This window comes from Netta rufina (genome assembly GCF_964035555.1).
Source record: "Netta rufina genome assembly, chromosome: 28".
NCBI lineage: Eukaryota > Metazoa > Chordata > Aves > Anseriformes > Anatidae > Netta > Netta rufina.
This window is the reverse complement of record NC_140152.1, coordinates 5,792,600-5,815,027: the sequence shown is the minus strand read 5'-3', so window position 1 is coordinate 5,815,027 and position 22,428 is coordinate 5,792,600. Positions and strand designations below refer to the sequence as shown.

General features: G+C 68.1%; 2 protein-coding genes across 3 annotated transcripts; both read right to left on the bottom strand.

Moving 5' to 3' along the window:
- Positions 1–10: 10 nt before the first annotated feature.
- Positions 11–10,447, bottom strand: LOC311219677 (transducin-like enhancer protein 1). 2 transcript variants are annotated; one of them, XM_084302925.1, is made up of 21 exons: positions 10,323–10,447; positions 9,759–9,876; positions 8,994–9,142; positions 8,250–8,313; positions 7,867–7,911; positions 5,773–5,835; positions 5,587–5,661; positions 4,870–5,065; positions 4,588–4,604; positions 4,207–4,311; positions 4,030–4,074; positions 3,677–3,832; positions 3,269–3,398; positions 2,978–3,162; positions 2,829–2,905; positions 2,362–2,611; positions 1,370–1,617; positions 1,120–1,267; positions 903–1,053; positions 580–656; positions 11–429 (listed from the first exon to the last, which is right to left on the bottom strand). In XM_084302925.1, exons 2-21 carry the CDS (start codon positions 9,780–9,782, stop codon positions 322–324), a joined length of 2,313 nt encoding a protein of 770 aa, XP_084159051.1. In that variant the 5' UTR covers positions 9,783–9,876; positions 10,323–10,447; the 3' UTR covers positions 11–321. The 2 variants fall into 2 exon arrangements, with proteins under 2 accessions (XP_084159051.1, XP_084159052.1); XM_084302926.1 differs by having other exon boundaries at positions 5,620–5,661.
- Positions 10,448–16,807: 6,360 nt separating this feature from the next.
- PLPP2 (phospholipid phosphatase 2) lies at positions 16,808–21,354 on the bottom strand. Its single transcript, XM_084302724.1, has 6 exons — positions 20,941–21,354; positions 18,741–18,892; positions 18,233–18,510; positions 18,026–18,083; positions 17,773–17,949; positions 16,808–17,593 (listed from the first exon to the last, which is right to left on the bottom strand). The coding sequence occupies exons 1-6, from the start codon at positions 20,990–20,992 to the stop codon at positions 17,456–17,458; spliced, it is 855 nt and encodes a 284-aa protein (XP_084158850.1). The 5' UTR covers positions 20,993–21,354; the 3' UTR covers positions 16,808–17,455.
- Positions 21,355–22,428: the final 1,074 nt, after the last annotated feature.

Here is a 22,428-nt window from a genome sequence, read left to right as displayed (position 1 = left end):
CCCTGCATGGCCCAGAGCCTTCACAACAACAAAAAAGTTACATTAAAAAAAAGGTCCCTTGTCCCCACCCCCAGTCCAGACTTAGAAACAACCCCACAACTAAAGCCCCAAACAAGAAGAAAATGCCCAGGAAGGTCCCTGCAAGCAGCAGCTGCCGCCCAGCCCTGCCTGGCTGCGGGGTCCCCTCCGTCCCTTGCTGCCTGCTCCAGCCCTGGGCTGCCAGCTCCCGGGCGGGCAGCGTCCGTCCATCAGCCCCCGCGGCTGTCTGTCCGTCTGTGCCTGTGGAGTGGCCCCTCCCAGCGGCTGTCCCCTCTTCAGCACTCAGTAAATGACCTCGTAGACCGTAGCTTTCTTGTCCCCCGAGCCAGTCACGATGAACTGGTCGTCGGTGGAGACATCGCAGCTGAGGACGGAGGAGGTTTCCTTGGACTGCAGAGAGGGGGGGTATGAGCCACAGCCCCACAGCAAGCCCCCCCGGCCCAAGGGGGCCCTGGAGGGAATAAGCTTGGGTAGGGGTCAGTTCAGAGCTTTGGGAGCCCCGGGAGCCCCCCGCTCCCCCAGTGCAGCTGCTCTGCCCACCTGGAAGATGCTGGCGCCGTAGGGGGTGCGCCAGGCGTTGAGCAGGTTGTCCTTCCCCGTGCTCACGAACCACTTCCCTGCAGGAGGGACACAAGGGGCACAGGAGCAGCACCTCACCAAATTGCCCCTGGCTGGGTTCCCACAGCTGAACCCAAGGAGGGGACAAGGTGGCAGTGTCTCAGCCCCCTAAAGGAACGACCCCCAGTGTTGGAGGACACAAACTGTGTGTGCGGGGGGGGGGAGGGGGGAAGGAAAACACCACCGACCCACATCCATCACTCACAGCCCTAGGGCCACCAGAGGAGCCGGGAGCAGGCACCTACCGCAGGCAGCGAACTTGAGGGAGAGGACGCAGCTCTCGTGGAGGTGCAGCTGGTACTTGTCGGGCTTGCTCACGTGCAGGATCTCCACGTTGCTGCTCTCCATGCCCACCGCCAGCCACTCACCCGTTGGGCAGTGCCCCAGGGAGAAGATCTGGGAGCAGGGAGGTCAGGCAGGCAGGGCCCAGCCCCGCGGGGCTCATCCAGCCCCGGTCCCTACCTGGGAGCTGAAGTCGTGCTGCTGCAGCTGCCGCCCTTCCCGCAGGTCCCAGCACCGCACCGTGTTGTCCAGCCCCCCCGTCCACAGCTTGGTGCCATCGTTGGAGATGTCGATGCAGCTGGCACCATCCGTGTGGCCCTGGAACTGCCTGGGAGGGGGGACACGAAGGGGGTCAGCAAACAGCCATCAGGGCTGCCCCCTCCTGTGGCCTGGGGGGCGCTCAGTGCCCCCTGCCCACGCAGGCGCTCACCTGACCAGCGTCTGGTTCTGCAGGTCCCACACCACGATGTTGCCGTCGCTGCAGCAGGAGAAGCAGACTTTGGCATCGGGGCTGATGGCCAGGGCGTAGCAGGCAGGGGCGGAGGAGGTGAGCTCAGCCTTGATGCGGGGCGTGGGGGCTGCCAGGTCCCAGATGGACAGGGTGCTGGCCTCCCCCCCCACGATCAGGCTGCGGCCGTCGGGGAGCAGCTTGCAGGAGCGGATGTAGTTGTCACGGTTCTGGGTGCAGGGAGGACCCCGTTAGCCCCTTCCCCTGCTGCCTTTCTGCACCCGCCGTACCCTGCCTACCCCCTTCCCCCAGGGCAATAGGGCGGGGTGGGGGCAGCCCCACAGCACCCCCTTCCCCTGCCCTGAGCAGCGTGGGGCTGCAGCTGTTCCATGCATGGCAGGGGGATGCTCTTGCCCCTTCCCCACACGCTCCTCCAGCCCCTCCAGCCTCCCCAGCCCCCCCTGCTGAAAGCAGCCATGGGGCATGGCCACAGCAGCCCCAGGCTCTGAGCACTACAATGACCCCGCTCCCTCTTCCTGTGGCTCTGCTGCAGCTCGAGCTGGTGAGGACCCAGTCAGTTCCTTGTATCTGAAAATGCTCTCGGGTGAGAGCTGCAGCTCCAGTAAGCCCTGCGAGAGCCAGGGCAGAGGCAGGGGTTGAAACTGGCCAGGCCTCGATCCCGGCCGGGCGCTGCCTGTGGAGCTCCTGCCTGCAGCCCTTCGGTGCCAGACCCCAGGGGCTGAGGGGAGTAAAAGAAGTTGGAGCAGCATGCGGGCACCACAGAGCCACCCTCCCTCACTGCAGCCCCACACCACCCAAAAAAAGGAGGTTATTCCCAAAGCCGTGCCACAGCTGTCACGTCCCTGCCCCGCAGCGCACAGCAGCAGCCCCCAAACAGATGCAGCCCCCGCCCGCTCTCCCGGGGGGATCTGGACCCGTTCCCTGCATGCCGGGGCCGCCAGTGCCACCCATACCAAGCAGTCCAGCTGAGCCACGGCCGTCTTGGTGCCCGGCTGCCCCACGTCCCACACCTTCACGCAGCCCTTGCCCCCGGTGTAGACGTGGCGCGTGGAGTTGCTGATGGTGACGGCGCAGACCACCTCGCCGTGGGCCAGGGTGTGGAGCTGCCGCGCGTGCCGGGGGATGCCAGAGCCCAGGAGGGCGTCAGGGGGGAACGGCACCGGCTGCATCTGCCCGTCGGCGCTGACATGGAAGGAGTAGGCACTGCAGGGGCACAAGAGTAGTGACAAGGTGAGGCTCCAAGCACAGCTGGCACCACACTGGACCCAGGGTGCCTGGCCTATAAGCACCGTTTGAGGACGGATTTGCAAGAGGAGCCAGATCAGTGGCATCTGGGCACCTAGGAATGGGTGCTCACAGGGGGCTCACTCCCAGCAGGACACCCTGATCTCCCACCACCGCCCAGCCTGAGACCACTTACGGCTTCCCTGACGTTCCCACTTGCATGCCGGCTGCCAGCCCCGGGACACGCATGTGTGGGTGCGGGTCGTAGCCAACCTGGAGGGGACACGGGGTGAGAGCAGCTCCCAGCCCATGGCCCCACGCCCCGCGGGGAGGAGGCTCACACACCAGGGGGGACCGCCCGTAGCTGCCGGCTCCCACGGTGGCTGCAGCCCCGTTGAGCTGTGGGGACACGAGGTGGAGGCTGGCATAGGCGCCGGCCCCAGCCATGTCCCCGTTGACGGCGGGGTGAGCCATGCCAAAGGTGGCAGAGTAGGGGCTCTGCACTCCCAGCGGGGTCCTCAGGCCCAGGGCTGTGAGGGGAGAGGTGGCACAATGGGACGGGGCCGTGGAGCAGGGCCCAGCCCCACAGGACTACGGCTCAGTGCCACTCGTGGGCGCTGCCCAGGCAGGGCTCACCCAGGGGGTCCACCGGGGCCTTGGGGGCAGCGGGGCGGAACTGCTGGGCACTGCTGGAGCCTGGGGTCGCGGCGTCGCCCTGGGACGTGGGGGTGCTGGACTTGAGGCTGGGTGTCCCTGCCTTCTCCACCTGCCAGAGCAGAGCGGGGGGGGTCACACAGGACCCTCCTCCTGCTGGAGGGAGGGCTCCTGAGGCCCCCAGCGAGCTGGTCCCTAGTCCCCAGCCCTGAACCCAGTGGTGCTGCAGGGGACATGGGATGGGGGTCCAACAGGACAGGGGTCCAACAGGGCAGGGGCCATCCCCATCCCCCAGGCATCACCCCGCACCCCTGCGGGTTTAGGGCAGCGGACAGCTGAGCCCTGGGCAGTGGGGAAGTGAGCCCCAAGGGAAGCAGCGCACGTACGTACCGTGGGCACATCCTTGCTGCGGGACGGGGACGCGCTGCTCGAGGAGGCCATGGAGGTCGGGCTGAGCGGCACAGCCTCCTTCCTCCCCAGTGGCAGCTTTTCCACCCCGTTCTCACGGGACGAGTAGGAGTGGACGCTGTGCGGGGACGAAGGGTCCTGGGCAGGGGCGGGAGAGATGAGCAGAGCGGGGACGGCCCCAGCCACGCTCCAGCAGCGAGCTGGCGGCTGGGAGCCTGGACCCAGGGGATACCACCACTGCCCCGTGTGCCCCCCTTCGCCTGTAATGTCCCCGTACCCTCACCCCGGGCAGGGGGGCAGGCAGCACCCACAGACCCGGCACCCTGTGCACTGACCTCATCGACCACCAGGTTGTCTTCGCTTTTGTCCGCGTCGCTGCCCTGAAACACAGGGAAAGGTCGGAGCCAAATGGGCTGGGGCTGCCCAGCCTGCAACAGCCCAGGGGCCCGGGCAGCTCCTCCCAGCCTGCCGTGGGGATGCGCCGAGCCCACCAGCCCCTTCCCCGCACTCACGTAGTCTGTCACAAAGTCCTTCTCCTCCACCTTCCTCTTCTTGCTGTTGCTCAGGTACTCGGAGATGGCTCGCGCCCGCTCCCCGTTGGGCAGCGCCAGGGAGCTCTGGGCAGGGGGAGCTGTGTTAGGGGTTGGGGGGGGCAGCGCTAGGGAGCTCGGGGGGGGGAAATAGTGTTATGGGCAGGGGGGCAGCGCTCTGCTCTCAGAGAGCCAGCACCACGCGGGGCTCCCAGCACACAGAGCCCCGGCGCAGCCTCCACACCAGCAGAGGAAGGAGCAGGGACGGGGGCGCTGCTCAGGGCTCTGTGACACCGGGAAAGGGACCCCCAGGGACCCCGGCACCCCCCCGGTGGGAGGGAAGCGGCCGCGAGCGACACTTACAGGCCCCGGGTCCCGCTCTGTCTCCATGGCGACGCGGCCGAGCAGCAGGACCGGGAGGGAAGCAGGGACATGGCTGTGCCGCACGGCACCCGCTGCTCCCGCGGGTGCCGGGGCCTTCAGCCCAGCCCCACGGCGCTGGCACCGCCGCAGCAGGGTCGAGCCTGGCTCGGCCGTCCCCGGCACCCCTGGGAGGTGCCTCTCGGCCGGGGCATCTCACACCAGCCCCCGCGGCCCCCCAAGCCCGGCAGGGCCCCCCCACCCCGGCTCCATCCCGCCGCTCACCCCGGTGCTCAGCGTCGTGGACTCCGCGGTCGTCTTTGGCGAGGAGCTGAGCCTGGGCCCCCAGCGCCCCCGAGAGCGCCAGGAGCCCCGAAGCGCTCCCGAGGCCGGCGAGGCTGGCGGGCTGCATGCCAGAGGGGTGGGGGGTCAGCGGGATGGGGGGCACGTGGTGCGAGAGGTGCTGGGTCTGGAGCTGGTGCTGGAGGGGGGCGGGAGGAGAGAGCAGAGACAAAGGGCCCGGGTCAGGACAGCGGCCAGCAGGGGTTGGGGGCTGAAGGGGGTCGGGCTCCCGGGGCATCCCCAGCCCAGCAGGGGTCATCACATCCCACCTGCTGCCACCTCCCACCCTGGGACTGTGGTCCCCTGCCCCAAGACCCCCCACATATCCCTGCCACCACAGCCTCGAGGGAACGAGGGACAGGCAGGGATGGTGCCCCCCCCTCCACACCCACCCAGGGCTGCAGGACACGGCGTCGCACCCACGCCCTGCCACCCCATCGCCGTATCACAGTGGTGTCTCTGGGGGCACAGCTGCACCCCCAGCCCCGTTCCCACTGACAGAGCCCCCCCAAACCACCTTGGCTAGGCCCCCCCGACTCAGCTACAGGCAGGGGGCAGGACGGGTCTGCAGCCCTGGGTCGGTGCCGGCTCAGGAGGCGCCGTCACCTGCAGGAGCCCAGCACCCTCCTGGCCAGGGGTGGGGGCAGAGGGTCAACGTACCCCGATGGCCGCGTTCAGGTCGGTCATAGTCACCTGCTTCGCACGCTCCACGGCCTGGACCACTTGCTGCTGGTGCTGGCAGGGAGAGAGGAGAGAGGAGCGAGTCGGCACTGGGCAGCCGGCCCAGCTCCCCAGGGAACTGGGAGAAGCAACCTGAGGGAGGGGGCTGCGGGGGGGCTCACCCACCTCCTGAGACAGGAACGGGATGAGCTGGGCGCAGATCACGTTCAGCCGCTTCGCTATCTCCGTCTGCAAGGAGTTGGGGGGGGGACACCATCAGGGCGGGGGCAGGGCTGAGACACCACCAGAGCCCCCTCCCACCAAGGGGCCCCACTGGCTCCCCAGAGCTGAAACACCCTGAGCAGGACCAGGGAAGCTTCCTAACACCACTGCCTCAAAAAGCAGGAGCCCAGCACTCCGCACGCCCTGCCCCAAAGCCCTGGGACGGATCTGACCTCCTCCAGCCCCCAGGAAAGGCCGGGAGGCCAAGCTCTGCCAGGGCACGGTGCCCCACTGCCCACAGCCAGCGGCAGAGCAGCCCCGGCTGTCCTCCAGCCCAGCAGCAGGGCACAAAGCACAGCGGTGCTTTGTGAACCCTCATGTCTGCATTGCCAAGAGCACTGGGGATGCCCTGGTGCAGGGCTCCAGGTATGGGGCTGCCCCCAGCAGCGCCCTATCCAGAGCAGGGGGACCCCAATGGGGAGCAAGGGAGCGCCGTGGGGCTGAGAGGAGAGGGCCCCACGAGGGGACCAGAAGCTGCAGGGCCCCGGTCAGACCCCAGATCTCTCAGCCAAGGACCTTGAGCACATCCAAAGCTGGGGGTGAGGGGGCTGCAGCGCTGCCCAGCCCACACAGGGACACTGAGCCTGGGACACCTTTGTGCCACCCTCCAGCACAGCCACCAACTCATTTCTGCCAGACCCACAGACAGCAGAAACAATCCAGCATCCGCCCTCACTTCCCCTTCCGAGGGAGGAAAAAAGGAGATAGAGAAGAAAGAAAGAGGAGGGGAAAAAAAGGGAAAGAAAAAAAAAAAAAAAGCAAGCAAGCAAGGAGATTTGGCAGCCGGCAGTTCTGGGAAGGATTTAGCTGTCTCCTGGGGCCGGCAGTGATGGATTCTCTTCCCTAATGCACTGATGGGCAGCAGCTCCTTAGGGAGAGCTGCCTCCAATTCACTCGCACTCGTTAATGTGCAATTTACTGGCACTTTAACGCTCTCAGCATGAAAAATGATCATGCTGTTTGCAGCCCCCCCAGCCACCAGCACCGTCACCTCCCCTCTGGCTGGTGGTAAGCAAGTCCAAGGCCAGGCACATTCGGGGACGTGGTTTTATAAAAAGCTACAGGCCAGTTCCACGCCAAAAACAAAACAACAATAAAAAATTAACATCTCCTGCCCATCCCTGCCTCCAGCATCCCCTGCTGAGCCTGTGGCTGCCTTAAGCACCGTGCCCGTGGAGCTGGGCCATCACCCCCAGCCCCATCACCCGCAAAACAAGCCCAGAGCCAACCTGCCCCAGCCCGGGCCAGCACCAGGGGACGCGGGGCTGGGCGACGGCGGCACCGCCCAGGGACCCCCCTGCTTGTGCCAGCACAAAGGAGGCAGCTGCTTCCTGGGAGGCTGCAAGCGCTTGGCCCCGGCCATGGCGCATCACCAGGCTGGGGGAACGGAGGGCAGGGGGGCACCAGACCCCCCCCAGGGCTCTGACCCCGGCAGCTCCAATGCAGCCCTGCCCCATGTGATGGCAGAGCGCAGCGGTGTGGGGCCTCCTCACGGCCACGGCCAGCAGCGGGCAGGCGGCCAGCGGCACCGGGGCGAGCATAAACCCAGCCAGGGGATGCTGGCGGGAGGGGAGGACACGGCCGCAGACAGACCCGTGGTGCTCATGAGATGCCCTCAGTGGGGCCGGCAGCACGGGGCGTGTGAGTGCCCGGCACAGCCCCAGCACCATGCTGGGGGCCAGGGGCTGACACCCCCGTGCCAGAGCTGGCTCCCACGCAACAGTTGGCTGGAGCACGGGGCTGGGCAGGGAGGGGGCCGGCGGGAGCACGCCTCATCAGACTCCTCCGCAGCCTTTTTAAAAATAGATGAGAAGAAGCCTTCTGCCTCTGAGCCCAGGAGCAGCTGGTGGCCCAGAGCATGGCTCCGCGAGAGGGGGGGAGGCAGCGAGGGGACGCGTGGCTCCCAGCCCTCCCCCCGCAGGGCACTCCTCAGCCCCTGAGGACAACCGGGCACACGAAGGCAGCGAGCAGAGCTCGTCTCCCTGGCACCAAGCCTACCTGTTTGTGCATCTCGATGTTCAGGCCGTAGGACATCTCGTAGTACTGCCAGGAGAGAAGGCAGCGTCAGCGGGCTCGGGGATTGCAAGTCCTCTCCGGCGCTGGTGCACGAGCTCAGCCCGACGCCACCGGCGCTGCCGGGCTCCCCAGGGGACCCGCACAGAGGTGGCTTTCGCCACCCCCTTCCCAAGCTGCTGCAGCTCAAACACCATGGCTTGTTTGGGGGCCAAAGACGGTCACAAGCGCATGAAGCAGGGCACGGGGCCTGGCCCCACAGCCCAAATACGCGGGGGAGCCGAGGCATCGCGGTGCTGCGCGTCCTTTGATGGCTCAGAGGAAAAACCCCCCAGCGGCATCGCTCCTTTCAGGTGGAACTCACTAACCATGACATAATGACGCTGGATTTCTGTTTTTTCTGTTGCCAGCTTTTCACATTCTAACTTCAAGCTGTAAAAATAAAGAGAGAGGAGAGAGTGAGCCCTTCTGCGCCCCTCCACCAGGCAAGGGCTCCCGGACCAGCCATGGCAGAGCCCTCCCCGCACACCGCGTGCTTCAGTCTCCTGCTCGCAGGTTGAGCCCCTTCTCCCAGCGCAGGCCAAGAAAACCACCTGATGGGGGGTAGGGAAGAGGCTGAGGAGGAAGAGGCGGTGGGCAGTGAGGGGATCCATGTGTCAGGCAACAACCCACAGGGAGCGTTAGTCCCCCTCCCCAGCATCTGCTTCCCAAATGGAGCGAACTACAAAGCCGAGCTGCGTTTCAACCCTTGCTCCAACCGGCTCTGCGGGGGGGGGGGGCGGCAATCCCACCCGGCAGCAAGGGGAGCACAGGGACTGGGGCTCCGCTACACGATAGCTCTGGCATAGCCCAGGAGCCATCAGAGCACCCCCAACCAGCACCACCCCAAGGGCTTTTGGCAGGAGGAGGCCGGCAAGCACAAGCTTCCCCCTCGCACGGCATCTTCTCCAGCTACCGCGGCGCTGCCTGGCACAACGGCCCCACGGATGCAGGGAGCCTCCCACTGCCTCCTGCCAGCCCTGCAAGCGCCCAGTGCCGCGGGGAACTGCTGCCTGCCAGCTCCGGGTACGTGCCCAGTGCCGTGCTGGCACACAAGCTCTGGCAGCTCTCACCTGTGGTATTGGTTCTGCAGGAACTGGAATTCCTCCTTGATGCGGTCCAAGGTCTCGGGGTACGTCAGCTTCAGGGACTGTGGGGTGGCAGGGATGGCACCAGCAGTGACAGCGGTGCCTGATGCAGCGGAGGGTGCCTGGAGGTGGGCCTGGGCACAGGAGAGCACGGCTGGGGTCACAGCTGCTGGCCCGAGCGCCTGGTGGGGCTGGGACTGGGCCAGCACCCACCGGGCTCTTGAGCCCCGAGGGTCCCCACACCCTAGGGAAGGGGCTGCCGGCACAGCGGGGATGGTGGCCCACGCAGGAGGAGGCAGGAGTTATTTCAGCGAAAAGGGGGCACGGCCGGCCACAAAGGGCAATGGCCTTCCACCTCTCCAGTAACGGTTTGGTCACTGGGCCACGAGAGGAGAATTAACAACCGGCGGGGCGGGAGGTGTCACCGGGGCGAAGTGTGGGCTGCTCCCACCCCTGCCCTGGGCCAGCAGCAGGGTGCAGGGGTCCTGGGGACCGGGCACTGCCCAGCCCCAGTCGCTTCCCATCCGAGTGCCCCACGTCCGGCCCCAGCCAGCCCCGAGCGCGCAGCGAAGCCGAACTCCGGGGCGTGAACACAGGCCTTGGAGGGATGACGGCCGCAAGCACCCCGGGCACCCCACCGCAGGGACAGACACCGGGCGTGGGCAGTGGGCAGCCCGTGGGGTCCCGGCTCAGGAGCGGGCCCGGGGCCACGCGCGTGGCGAGGGGACGAGGCCGGGGCCACTTGCTCACCGGGGGCCGGTTTTGAGGGAACATCGTTGGCACCGGCTGGGCCCGGGGTCCCTTCCGCCGCTCTGCACCGCGGGTGCGGGCTCAGGCCCGGGGACGTTTTCCAGCTCCGGTTCCGGCCCTGGGGGAAGGAAGACACCGGGAAATGACCCCGCGGGGGCGCCGAGCCCGAGCCCCGGCCCCGCCGCGCCCCCGGCCCCGGCCCCCGGCCCCCGCCCCGCCGGCCCCGGCCGCGCCGCGCCCCCCGCCCGCATCCCCGCGGGGACCGGGGGGCCCCCGGCTCCTCCCGGGCGCCCCCGCCCGCCGAGCGCCCCTCGCACCCCCGCGCCGCCCCCGGCCCCGCCGCCCCCCGCGCCGCGCAGACAATGGCCCCGCCGCAGGTACGGCCGCGGGGAGGGCCCGGCCGCGCCGCCGCCCAGCCCCGAGCGGGGCCGGAGCGCGGCCGGCGGGGGCACGGGGGGCGGGCACGGAGCGGCCCGGCCCGGCCCGGCGGGGACCGAACCGGAGCGGGGCGGGGCGGGGCGGGACGAGACGGGACGGGACGGGACGGACCGGGCCGGGACTCACCGCGCTGCTGGCCCCGGCCCCGGTCCCGGCCGCGCGCCCCTGCGGCGGGGCGGGGCCGGGCCCAACCGAACCGAACCGGGCCGGGCTGAGCCGAACCGGGCCGGGCCGGGCCCCGGCCCCCTCCCCGCCCGCCGCGGCAGCCGCTCTGCGGAGCGCGATCAATGAACGGGCGCCAGCTCCACGTGGGGCCTGGCCCGTGCGGGCGCTCGCCGAGGCGGCCGGCCAATGGGAGCGCCGCGGGAGCGGCCCGCCCCCACGTGGGGCCCGCCGAGCCGCCTTCCTATTGGCCGGCCGGGCCCGGCCGCCAGGAGAATGTGTCAATCTGCGGGAGGCGAGGAGAGACGGGGCGGGCGGGGGAGCGGCGCTTAACCCCTGCGGTGCCGGGCGGGCGGCGGCGGGGGGAGCGGGCACCGGGGGGCACCGGGGCCTAGGAGTCCGCGCCCGGGGGTGGTGGCAGCCCCCAGGCCGCCCCCCGCAGGCCCGGTGCAACTGCCCGGCCGTGGGACCCCCCCCGGCCCGCGGAGGGCACGGCCCCGGGCCGGGCCGCAGGGGAGGCCCCGGGAGCGGCCCCGCCGTTCCCCCGCCGCAGCCGGGCCGGGCCGGGCCGGGCCGGGCCGCGCTCCCCGGGCTTCCACCGCAGGCTCTGCCCCGGCCTCTGCCCGTTCCTGCCCGGCGGTCGGGGCTTTATCTGCTAAACGCCCCGCCGACCCGAGCGGTCCCCCCGCGCCCCCGACACCTTTCTTGATCCCGAGACGAAAAAAAAAACAAATCCCCCCCTGCAGCACCGGGCACGGCTTGGGCAGGGCCCCCCGAGCCCCTTCTCGCCCCCCCCCCGCAGCCCCCGGCTTTCCCTCGGGGTCTCTCTGGCGGTTTTCTCCTTTCGGGGAGCTCGGCGGCTCTCGGCCATTTGCCGCTGCCTGCAGTCGGTCCGGGCTCACGGTGCAGGAAACCAAACGTGTGAGCAGCGGCGCGGGGTCAGCCTCTGCCCCTGCTGAACCTCGAGGCGAGAGCGGGCCCGGCCTCCCTCCACCGCAGCTCCGTCCCCTCGCTCCCACCGCCAGGGCAGGAAGCAAAGCAAAGCAAGCCGCTGCGCAGCCCCCTTTCCTTCACTCAGATGATGTTTGTCCAGGGAGATGTTGGCTCTGGCCTTCCAGAAGGGAAGCTCCCTCCTGCAGCGCTACAATTTGCTGTTAAATGCACCCGTGGCATCAGCAGCGCGTCCGTCCTGTGCCCAGGGGTGGCCACGTGCAAACGATGGGATCTGCAGCTTGCCTGCTGCGGGGCCAGCACCAGGCTTTGCGCCTACAACAGGAGGGAAAGCCACTCAACAGAAAGCAAATCATCCCCACGGGGCTGTGCAGCCACCCCTCCGTGCACATACACAGGCATGCAGCAGTCAGGAAACAAATGTGGTGATGGAGAAGAAAAGCAACAGCCGAAATGTCAACGTTTGATCTGATTTTCTCCTTTCCCTGTTTACTTGCAGCCATTTTGCTCCTCTGGACCAGCCCCATGATCCCCGAGAACCCCGCTGGGGAGGAGCTGGCGTGATTTCCCCTCTGCCTCGGCTCCCCGACACCACCAGACCCCGACGCACAGCCGTCCGCGCCGGTTCATGTGTGGCAGGGAGTGCAGACGGGAACGAGAGCCTGTCCTCGGGGACAGCAGCGTGCCCCAGGCAGGCCCTGGTGGAACACAGCGATAATAATGATCTCAGTAAAACCACTGAAACAGAGCGACCGCACCGAGGCCACCCTGCACATGCCTGTGGGGCATCAGGGAGCCCTGGGAGCGATCCCGTGCCAGCCCCTCAGGCAGCAAGTGGGGATCGGCAGCACGAACCCATCCTGCCGGTGCTGTGGGGCCGGGGCTGGGCAGCTCCTGCTGCCCATGTCCATGCCCTCACATGGGGACCTCTGTGCCCTGCTCCATCTGGATGAGGCAGGGAAGGAGACATCCCCTGCTGGGGCTGGAAGGAGCTGGGGCTGCCCCCATTCTCCCCACAGCCTGCCTTGGCCCTGCACAGGAGACCTGTGGGGTCTGTGCTCTGCTGAGGTGCTGGCTAGGGCTGGAGGGTGGCACAAGAGCGGACTCCCAGCCCATATTATATCTTAAAATGTAATAACAGCACGGTGTCTATTTTCGTAGATGGAACAGATCATTTCTGGAAGAAGGCCATAAATCTCAAAGGGAGGGGAAATAATTTGGCCAAGGTCATGTTAAGGCAGCATCAGTGTTAAAGGGAAAAATATTAAAATAACAACAAAAAAAAGCAGCTGAGGGCTTGGAGTGCTGTGCCATTTTGCCCCCAAGCCCCTTCCCCAGTCTGGGAACCCAGTCCCCTCTGCCCCATCGCTTCCCAGCAGCATCTCCAGAGCAGAGGGAGCTGAGAGGGGAGGGGCTGCATGGGAGAGCCCCAGGGAGAGGAGACCCCAGAGAATGGCCCCAGGCAGGGGCCTGGTGCCTGCACCCTCAGCCCAGCCCAGAGTCAGTGCAGGGCATTGATGGAGGGAAGTGCCACAGGCCCGGCCGTGTCCTGCAGGGAGGGGGGGCGCTGGCAGCCCCCCAGTGACCTTCAGAGCACCGGGGCTGGGCAGTGCCATTGTCGCTGCCTTCCACCCATGCTGGGAGGTGGAAAGGGGGCAAGAGGCGAGCGCGTGAGGGGCGACGGGGTACGGCAGTGCCGAGGCGGGGGCTGCTCGTTTATCTGAGGCTCTGGAGCTGGGCACTCCTTGGCCCCAGCCAGCTGCGGGGCAGAGAGGTGTGGGGATGGGGAGAGCCCTGCCAAGGGGCCCCGCAGCCCGGGGACCTCCTGGAGCACCCCTCGGGTGGGTGCAAGCACCACCTCCTGCGGCCAGCCAGCCGAGGGCCCCGGGCACAGCCGACGGGAACGCTGCCGAGCGGGGACAGCGCCACGGCCGGGGCCTTCCCCGGGCACGAGGCCGGAACCCCCCGAGGCCCCCCGCGAGACCCCCCCCCCCAGGCCTCGCTGTGCTCCCGATGCTTCCGCCGGGCTCAGTCCCGGCAGGTGCCTTCCCCGAGCGCCGCTCGCCCCCCGCTCGGCTGCTCCCGGGACTCCGCTGCTGCCCCCCCCCCCCCGCGCCACAGCGGCCGGGGCCGCCGGCTGGAGCCCCTCCCCGCTTTCTCCCCCGGCTGCTTCCCCCCCCCCCCTCCCTTTGCATCGCCGTCCAAGCAGCTTTTGTGGCTCCGGGCGGCGTTTTCAGGGTGCGGGGGGCTCGGGGGAGGGAGCTCGGGACGTGGGGGGGCAGCGCGGCCCCCGGCAGCCGCGGGCACGGCCCCGGGCGGGCGCCGGGGGAGCAGCGGCTCCGGGCGGCCCCGGCGCGGCTCCGCCGGGCTCTTGCTGCCCTCTGCCGCCCGCAGCCGCTCCCGGCCGGGGCCTGCCGGGTTGGGGGGGGGGGGGGGGGATGGCGGCGGCCCCCAGCCGCAGGGCGCTCCCCGGGGCCTCGCCCAAGCACCGGCCGCTCACCGCCGGGCCCCCGCAGCCCCCCAGGGGCGCACTGGGCAGCTCGGGGGGGCTCTGCCCAGCTCTGCCCTCGCAGGCGGGGAGCTGTCACGGCCGGTGCCCGAAGGGACAGCCCCGCACCTTCGCGTCTCGGTCACCTCCCGGCGTCCCCCCGAGCAGCGACCACCTCGTACCTCTCCCCCCCCCCCCCCCTCCGCGCACACACGCCGCAGGCTCATCTGCTGGCAGCCTCCTCCTTGTGGCTGCCGGCCAGGGAAGGGGATGTTTAGGGGATGAGTAACATCCTTCCTGGCAAGGCTTCTGCCCGCTCCTGGAAGCGTGCTGGGGGCACCGGGAAGCTCAGCCCCTTTGCCTGCCCCTTACCCCAGTCAGCCAGGGAAAGACGCCAAGAGCAGGAGGCAGCCTGGGGCTGGGGCCAGGGCAAAGGGACCCAGATGGAGCCCATTTGCACCATGGAAGGGGCGGAGGAGTCGCAGGTGCCAGGGAGAGGGGAGAGAGGATGCAGCGTGGCAAGGCAGGAGGCACAGGTTGGGGGAGGCAGCCCAGGCTCCCCCCAGAGCAGGGCTGGAAGCCAGAGCCTGGCTCAGCGCTGCCAGAAACGGCTTATTTTGGAAAGGAGGCGTCTTGGCTGAGCGTACAGTGCGTGGAGCTGCTGACGCTGGGGAACAGGACAGCTCTCGGGGAGCAGCCACTGCTCGCAGGCCGATGCTATTCATCTTCAGCCTGGGGCTGAACCTGACCCAGCAGCACCAGGACCAGATCCCTAACTCCTGAGTCACTGATGTAGAGGGGTTTGGATGCCCCAGCACGATGCCCAGGGCCACAGCTCACCCTTCCCAAAGCCTGAATGCGAAACGGGCTGGTACAGGGCCGGGTACGACACCAAGCCTTGAGTGGGGAAACTGAGGCACACAAGCTGCTGGGAACCCTTCAGCCCACCCACCAGACTCTGCCCCTCCCCAGCTCCGAGGCCAGCACAGGTTTTGCAGCAGCAGCCAGATCTGCTCCATCCCCAGGCCCAAGGAGCCCCTGCGGGGACAGTGCCCCCCAGCAGCCCCACCGCCTCCTGAGCTGGTGGCAGGTAGGGGCTGGCAGCAGCCTTATGGCCCCTCGCTGTGCCCAGACGTGGCTTGGGAGCTCCTTCCGTCCTCAGGCTGCCAAAGGCTTGGGATGCACTGAGCCAGGCCCGGGGGCAGGCAGCATGGGGACGGAGCAGCCGAGAGCTGCGGGTGCCCCAGCCCAGCCCCGCCACACACTGCAGCGTTGTGGCCCAGCTGGTTTTTCCAGAGCTGCATCCAAGGGGTGAAATCAGATCTCAAGGGAAGGGAGCAGGCACGTTCCTGGCTGTGCAGAAGAGCTGTCGAGGCAACGCCAGGAGCTGAGGCAGTCGCTGAGCACCACGGCCCCGGCCCCGTTCGCTGCCCTGGGAGCCCTCATGGAGCCCCCACCCAGGGCAGCGATCCCACGACCCCACGGCCTGGGCTGTGCCTTGCTGCCCCGACTCCTTTGTTTGCAGACTGCAGCAGAGATGCCCTGCCCTCGGGCCCTGGCAGTTCCGCTGCATTGTTTTGTGCCATCAGATACGGAGGGAGCAGCCCCAGAGGACTGGGACAGGAACAGGAACGCTGCTGGGGGTAGGACAGCTCTCCCAGGGAAGGAAGAGCAGCGCGAAGCAAGGAAGTTTCCCCCACCCAGGGAAGGTGTTTTTTGGTCAGGGCTTGTCTAGACTTGGAGCAACCGCTGCGTAAGCACATTGAGAGCACGCAGCAAGCCCAGGGTGCACATGGCCCCCACTGTGCCCAGCCAGAAGGGACCTGGCTGCACTAATCGGGGATGGAGCTGGTGGTCTCGGGGGGAGCCTGGGTCCTCCTGGGCCCTGACCACCACTCCCGGGTACAGCAAAGAGCCTGAGATGTGCCCAGGCAAAGGGGCCACTGGGCTTCCCTGTGCCACGAGAGCCACAGCTCCCCTGGCCCCGCACCAAGCACGAGCCCCATCCCTGCCCCGCACACCCCGGCTTCCACAACAGAGCAGCCCCCAGAGCTGGAGCTGCCGCCTTCCCCCGCCGCACTCCTTCATCAGCAGCAGGACGCAGGCAGCTCTGAGCCTCCCTTGGCTCCAGCACCCGCAGCCAAGGGAGCTGCAGGCACACAGCGTCACTTTTTCCAAGAGGCTCCATCCACCTTCCCTTCCCCCTGCCGCAGCGCTGGGAAGCACAGAGGCTCCTCTAGGGTCAGGGCAACGTGGGGCTGGGAGCCACACAGCCACACAAAGCAGCCCCAGCCCCCCCCCCAGGCCCAGGACAGGCAGGCAGCATGGGCCCCATCCCCAGGGCTTCCCCCATCCTGGCACCCTGCTCCTCGCCTCAGCCAGGCGTCGCACAAAGCTCAGGCCCCACACCAGACCCATGTTGCAGCCCCCAGGTCTTCTACCTCCCGAGAAGCACCTGAGGGTGCTCCTCTGCCCCACTGCCTCTTGGAGGGAGGGGTGGCAGGAGAACAATCTCCTCCCCCCCCCCCCGGCAATGTTTCCAACACCTTGACAGGTCCCCCAGCAATCGCTCCAGCTCCATCAGAACACGGCTGCTTCAGTCGGTCCCTGCTGTCCCGTCAATCCCCACTTGAGCCCTGTGTCCCAGCACAACCCCCAGGGGCTCCTCAGCACCCCCCACCCCCACCCCGTGCACAGCAGACACCCCCTGCCGAGGGGCCCTTTGAAGAGGAAGCCCTGAACTCTTCAGCCCATCCACTCCAAGGCCAGAAGCATCCATGGAGCAAGAGAAGAGGCCCAAGACAGACATTCTTTAAGGATGATCTAATTTAAAAAACACATTTTTACAAAAACATCATCATGGAAATGCATGTAGTTTAACAAGAGGCCCACAGCTCCAGTACTGTAGATCAGAGATGGGGCTGGGACGTGGCCCCCTTCTCACCTTCCCAGGGAGGTAGGAGCCCTGTGCCCAGCTCCACATCCCTCTCCCTCCCCCCCTTTACCACAGAAGATTTCTCCCCTTCCCCCTACCCCCTAAAGGATCAGCTGAAGCTGCAGCAGACAAAGGGTCAGGAGCAGCCCTGCACCCCGAGCCAGGCGCAAGCAGGTGGGCAAGGAGCAGCCTGGGCACCCCGGCCCTGCGGCCGCTGGCAGCCAGCAGCACTTTTAAAGGTAATCAGGGAGCAGAAGGGCTCTGGCTTGCTCCAATCCTTTCAAAAAAGGCAGTGCAAGCCCAGCAGCTGTCCTCCTCCCCTTGTGCTCACGGGGATTTGTGCTCATAAGGTGGTGTAATTTGACAGGGACAACACGCGTGCAGCGCCAGGCAGCCTCAGATGCCCGACGAGTTCGCTCGCTGCTGTTTGCTGGCCCCAAATCCACCCCCCGTGCCGCCCTCCCTCCCCGCCACACAGCAGGCCGGGAAAGGGGCTGCGGAGCGTGACTCAGGCCGGTGGGACCAGGGCCCCCCCTCCCCGCGCTCCCCAGCCCTGCGGAGCCCCGGCTTTGCCGTGTGTCGGAGCCGCGGCACAGCCGGGAGCGGGGCTGGGCAGGGCTGGCGGCAGCGAGGAGCCCGCAGGGAGCACGAGGCGCACGGCCCCCACCCCGGCTGAGGCACGGGGCAGCGTCGGCAGTCTGGGGCGCGTGGCCCGCGCGCAGCTCAGGGGGTGCCCCGGTAGCTGTAGTGATTGTGCTCCAAGTCGCTCCTGGTCAGCGGCAGGCTGGGCCTGCGCTCCGGGTCCTGCCTGTCGCATGGCAGGGGCGGCCGGTGCTTGAAGAAGTCGGAGACGTAGCGGACCTGGAAGAGCCGGACAGGGCTGGGGCTTGGGGTCTGCTCCCACACCTCTGCGGGGTGGCGGCCGCCCAGCTCCCCCCACAGCCTCGGGCCCTGGCACCAGCCTCGTGGGGTCCTGCCAGGGCTGCGCGCCGCAAGGCGGGGACACCGCCTCCGTGGGCAGAGGGAAAGGGGATGCTTACGATGAGGACGGCGATGAGAGCGCCCTGGAGCAGCCCTGCCAGCACGTCGCTCCAGTGGTGCTTGTAGTCAGAGACCCTGGTGTAGCCCACGTAGATGGCGAAGGCGATGAGGAAGAACTGGATGGTGGGGCGCAGCAGCCGGGCCCACTTCCCCACCAGCCGTGCCTGCACGTAGAGCTGGGGGGGCGCAGAGCTGTCACCCAGAGCGGGGGCAGCGCCCTGGGGCCCCCCCTCCCCACAGCACCACACTTACCGCCAGGAACATCATGCAGTACATCCCGAAGGAGGAGTGCCCGGAATAGAAGGACAGCCTGGGGGCCGACGGGAGGGGTCAGGCCAAGGGAGGGGGCCGCCAGCCCCCTGCCAGCCCCCTGCCCTGCAGGAGGAGAGCCCTGCGGCCCCTCTGGGGCAGCTGCGAGCCCGGGGACCCAGGGACGTGTGGCTTGGCCCCACAGCTCACCTGGACTCGGTGACGTCCCTGCCCTCCCCCCGGCAAATGTTCTCCAGCTGCACATAGGTGGAGCAGTTCACCCTGGACCAGTCGGGATTGCAGACAGCCAGGAAGTTGGGCCGCAGGCGGCCGATCATGTACTTGGCCAGGTCGGTGAGGGACTGGCTGATGGCCCCCCCGAAGAGGAAGGTCCCCACCACCTTGTAGAGGGCAGCCAGGTAGTTGTTGAACTCCGACTTGGAGTAGAGGCGCTCCGTGTAGACCAGGTATGCCTCCCCTGATGAGATCTGCAGAGAGCAAGGGCCGAAGGGTGAGGGTCCCAGTTCTAGGGCCATGGGATTCTCTGGCAGGCTGCAGCAGAGGAGCCCCCGGAACTCTCCCAGGACCTGCCCTCACCCCTCAGGATCCCAGCCCCACGAGCCAGGGGGCTCATCCCCTCAGGGGAACACCCAGCCCTTTGGCCAGAGGGCCCTGCAGCCCTGCCGGGGGCCTGGAGGGGAGCACAGCGCTTCCTTACAATGAGGACGGTGCAGGTGATGGTGACCCCAGCCATGAGGCCATGAGTGATGGTGTCTGCCTTGTAGGGGTAGCGGATGGAGTCATCATTGCAGTAGAAGCCCCGTTTGTACGGGGAGTTCACCAGCGTCAGGATGACGAAGGGCAGAGATGCTGCAAGGCAGAGAGAAGGAGAGGCCTGGGGTACCTGCGCCTGCAGGCTCCACGCAGGTACCCAGCACATATGGTGTCCCCGTCCCACATCCCCCCAGTTCCTGCTCCCCACTGCTGGGGAAGGATCCTGCACCTAGGGCAGCACGCTGGCCCTGCTGCTGATAGGGTGCTATCAGAGCTCGCAGCTGCCTGCAGCACCCAGATACCGCAGCCGATGGCTGCTCTCAGGCACCCCCAGAGCTCCTCCCTGGGCTGCAGACCCAGGGCTGACGATGCACCCGCTCCTCACATTCCCCGGGATGTTTCAGCCAAGGAGGTCAGAGCTTCTTAGGGTTAACGAGCACAGGTGTCTTGCAAACCTGTTTTCCACCAGGGAAAGTGCCTTCAGGCCCTCGATGGTCCAGGCAGGACCCTCACGAGGCATGGGCAGAGCCAGAGCCTGGAAGGCGCAGCCCAGCTGGTGGGGGACCCAGCCCCTGCCCACGCTCTCCCTTCCCACAGCCCTGCTCTTGGCTGCCTCTCCCCGCCTCCCGGCAGGGCTCTGCACCAGTGCTGAGACTGGCTGGCTCAGTCCAGCTGAGGAGGCTTTTCCACCCTGTGCCCGCCAGCCCTGGCCATGGGCATCTTCAAGCTCTTCCTTTGCACATCCCAGCAACCAAGAGGGGATTCAGGGGCAGACTCAGCCCCCTGCCATAGCCCTCACCGGCAGGCGACCTCCTGCCCTCGGGGTCACTCGCTGCAGCAGCGCCCAGCTGGGTGCGATGCTCTCCCTGCGGGGACCGGGTGCAGAAAGCCCCTTCCTCCCTGGCCCTGAGGTCCACCTTAAGCCTGGGCTTCTTTCCCGGTTCCGCCTTCATAAAGCGATTTCCGCCTGCCCATTGTTTAACCGTCTCCAGGGAAAAGCCCCCACCTTTGTCCCCGGCAGACACCTTCCCCGCAGCGCCCCTTCCCCAGGGTGCGCCACGGGGGTCCCTGTGTGCCCTGGGCCCGCCACCTCCTGCTCATCCGAGTGCAAAGTCACGGCACAGAATCCCCCTGCTGCTTCCAGGCCTCCAAATCCACTGTCTCCACGCTCTCCTCAGGCAGAAGCAAAAGCAGCCAAAAAAAAGCTGCGCAAAAGCCAGGACAAGCCGTAACCGCTGCCGCCCGGCGGAGGAGCCAGGTGCCCGGCGTGCAGGGGGTGCTTTCTGACGCCTCTGGGAGCGCTTCAAACGTTCATTTGCTGCTCAAATTAGCTGCCGCTTCTCTTTCTGGATAATTTCAACCCCCAAAAAAGCTCCCCTAAAAATAAAAGGCACCCGCACACGAGAGAAAAGAGACTCAAACAACAACAGGATCCTGCCCCTCTCCACCGGTGCTTAGAGAGCCCAAGAAAGCAATTCCCCGGTGCAGGAGGCCGAAATTACGACCTGGGCCTTTATTTTTAGCCCATCCGTCTTAATTAGGCGCTTGCTAGCGTCAGTTTTAGAAACGGGCGGAGGCTGCCCGGGAGGAGGCACCGGCAGCGCCCGGCGGGACGGGGCAGCGCGGCGGGGGCTCCGCCGCCCCCCCCGGGACCGGCACCGGCTCCAGCTGCCCCGCGGCCGCCGTCGGACGGCGCTCGGGCTCTGGCAGCCCCCGGCGGCGGGCGCAGCTCGGGGGCTCCGCGGGGCAGGGACCGGGCGCCGAGGGGGCGGGCGGCCGCCGCGGCCCCGGGCCAGCCCCGCCGGAACTTCTCGGGGCCGTCCCGGGATCGTCCCGGGCCGTCCCGGGCGGCGAAGCGGCGAGGGCGAGGCCGATCGCTTCCTCGTCAGGGCAGCGAGCGCCGGCCGCCGTGCCCGCAGCGCGGGGCCAAAGGCCGCCGGGGCCGGGCAGGTGCTCCCTGGGCTGCCCCGGAGCCCGGCCCCCGAGGCCGCCGCAGCACCGCGGGTGGGCGCCGAGGGAGCCCGGGCCCCCCACACCCCCGGCGCAGCCCCGACGGGCGGGGAGGGGACGGGACGGGCGGGGAGGGGAGGACGCGGCCGCTCCGGTCCCGAGCCCAGCCCCGGGCGGCGCCGCGGGGCCCTTACCGACCACCACGCAGAGCACGTCGAGCGCCACGAAGACCTTCCTGCGCTCCATGCCGGTGCCCGGTCGGTGGCGGCCCCGCGGCCCGGCCCCGCGGCTCACATGGCCCGGAACGGCGCGGGCCCGGCCGGGAGGTAAAGTCCGGGCGGCCGGGACGGGGCGGCTCCGGGGCGGGACCGGGCGGCCCCCGCCCGCGGGCTGGGGGCGGGACGGCGGGGCCGGGGGCGCGGGGCGGGGAGCGGGGCCGGGCGCAGGTACGGGGCGCGGGGGGGGGGGGTCCCCGCGGCCGCCTCCGGGCCCCCGGGTGGGGGTCGCTCCCCGGCCCCGTCCGAGGGAGGGGGGAAGGAGCGAGGCCTCACGCGGGAGCGGCGCGCGTCCCGCCGGCCCCGGGCTCCTCTTCTGAGAAGTGAGAAGTGGAAAAAAAGAAAAAGAAAAAGAAAAAAAAAAAAAAAAGAAAAAAAGAACAAATCAGGGACTGGAAGAATGCAGCCGCAGCAATGTGCTGGCTGCTGCGGTGCTGCAGCCGCCGGGCTCTGGCGAGGCCGATAAGGAGCTGACGCAGACGCGGTGCCTGCTGCCGGCAGGACGAGGCCCCGGGACGGCGGCGAGGGGCGCTGGGAAGCCGAGCACCGGCTCCGAACGCAGGGCACGGCACGAGGGCGTTTGGAGCCGTGATTTAAGGGCTGAAACGCGGCGGGGGCTGCCCGCGCCTCAGACGGGGCCGGGGCAGGACGGGCTCCCAGCGCTGCCCGGGACGTGCCCGGAGCAGGGACGGGAGCGGAGGCTCGAGCCCAGTCCCTGCGGTGAGGCCCTGCGGGAGCGGGGACAGCCACAGCCCCCTGGCTGCTCCAGGCCTGGCTCTTGGTTAGGAACGGAAGGAAACATAAATAATACAGAAACCACCCAAATGATAGCTACTGGGCTGCTTTATTTAGGTGCGCCGTGAGTGGTCTGTGGGGAATCTCAACGCTGTGGTCAGAAGCCAGCAGAGCTGGAAACCCTTTCGGGCTGCCCCGGGAGCTCAGGAGAGGAGCAGAGCCCCTCAGCAGCCTCCTCTGCTCCTGGCTGCCCCGGCCCGGCCCCGTCCAACCCTCTGGGCTGCCCCGGTCTGCCCTGGTGCAGCCTCCTGCTGTGGGTGCCGGGGGGGGGGAGGATGGCCCGGCACAGCCGCCGGGCAGGATTCACCCCCCAAATCACCCCCCAAATGCTGGGCGGGGGTTAAGAGCCCCAGGGCAGGAGAGGAGGGGACGCACGGGCAAGGTTTGACCGCAGGGGCACCCAAGTGGCTGCGTGGGGCGGGGGCAGGCAGGATAGGGCCTGGCAGGGCCGTGCACCCGAGGTGCCAGCCCGTGGCTCCACGCTGGCTCGGGGCAGAGCCAGGCCCTGATAAGCGGCTGCTTCCCGGGTGTGCAGCACGGGTGCCGCAGCAGGACTTTGCCCTGCACAGTGCCACGGCTGGCGGACGATGCCGGGCAGCGGCAGTGATGGGG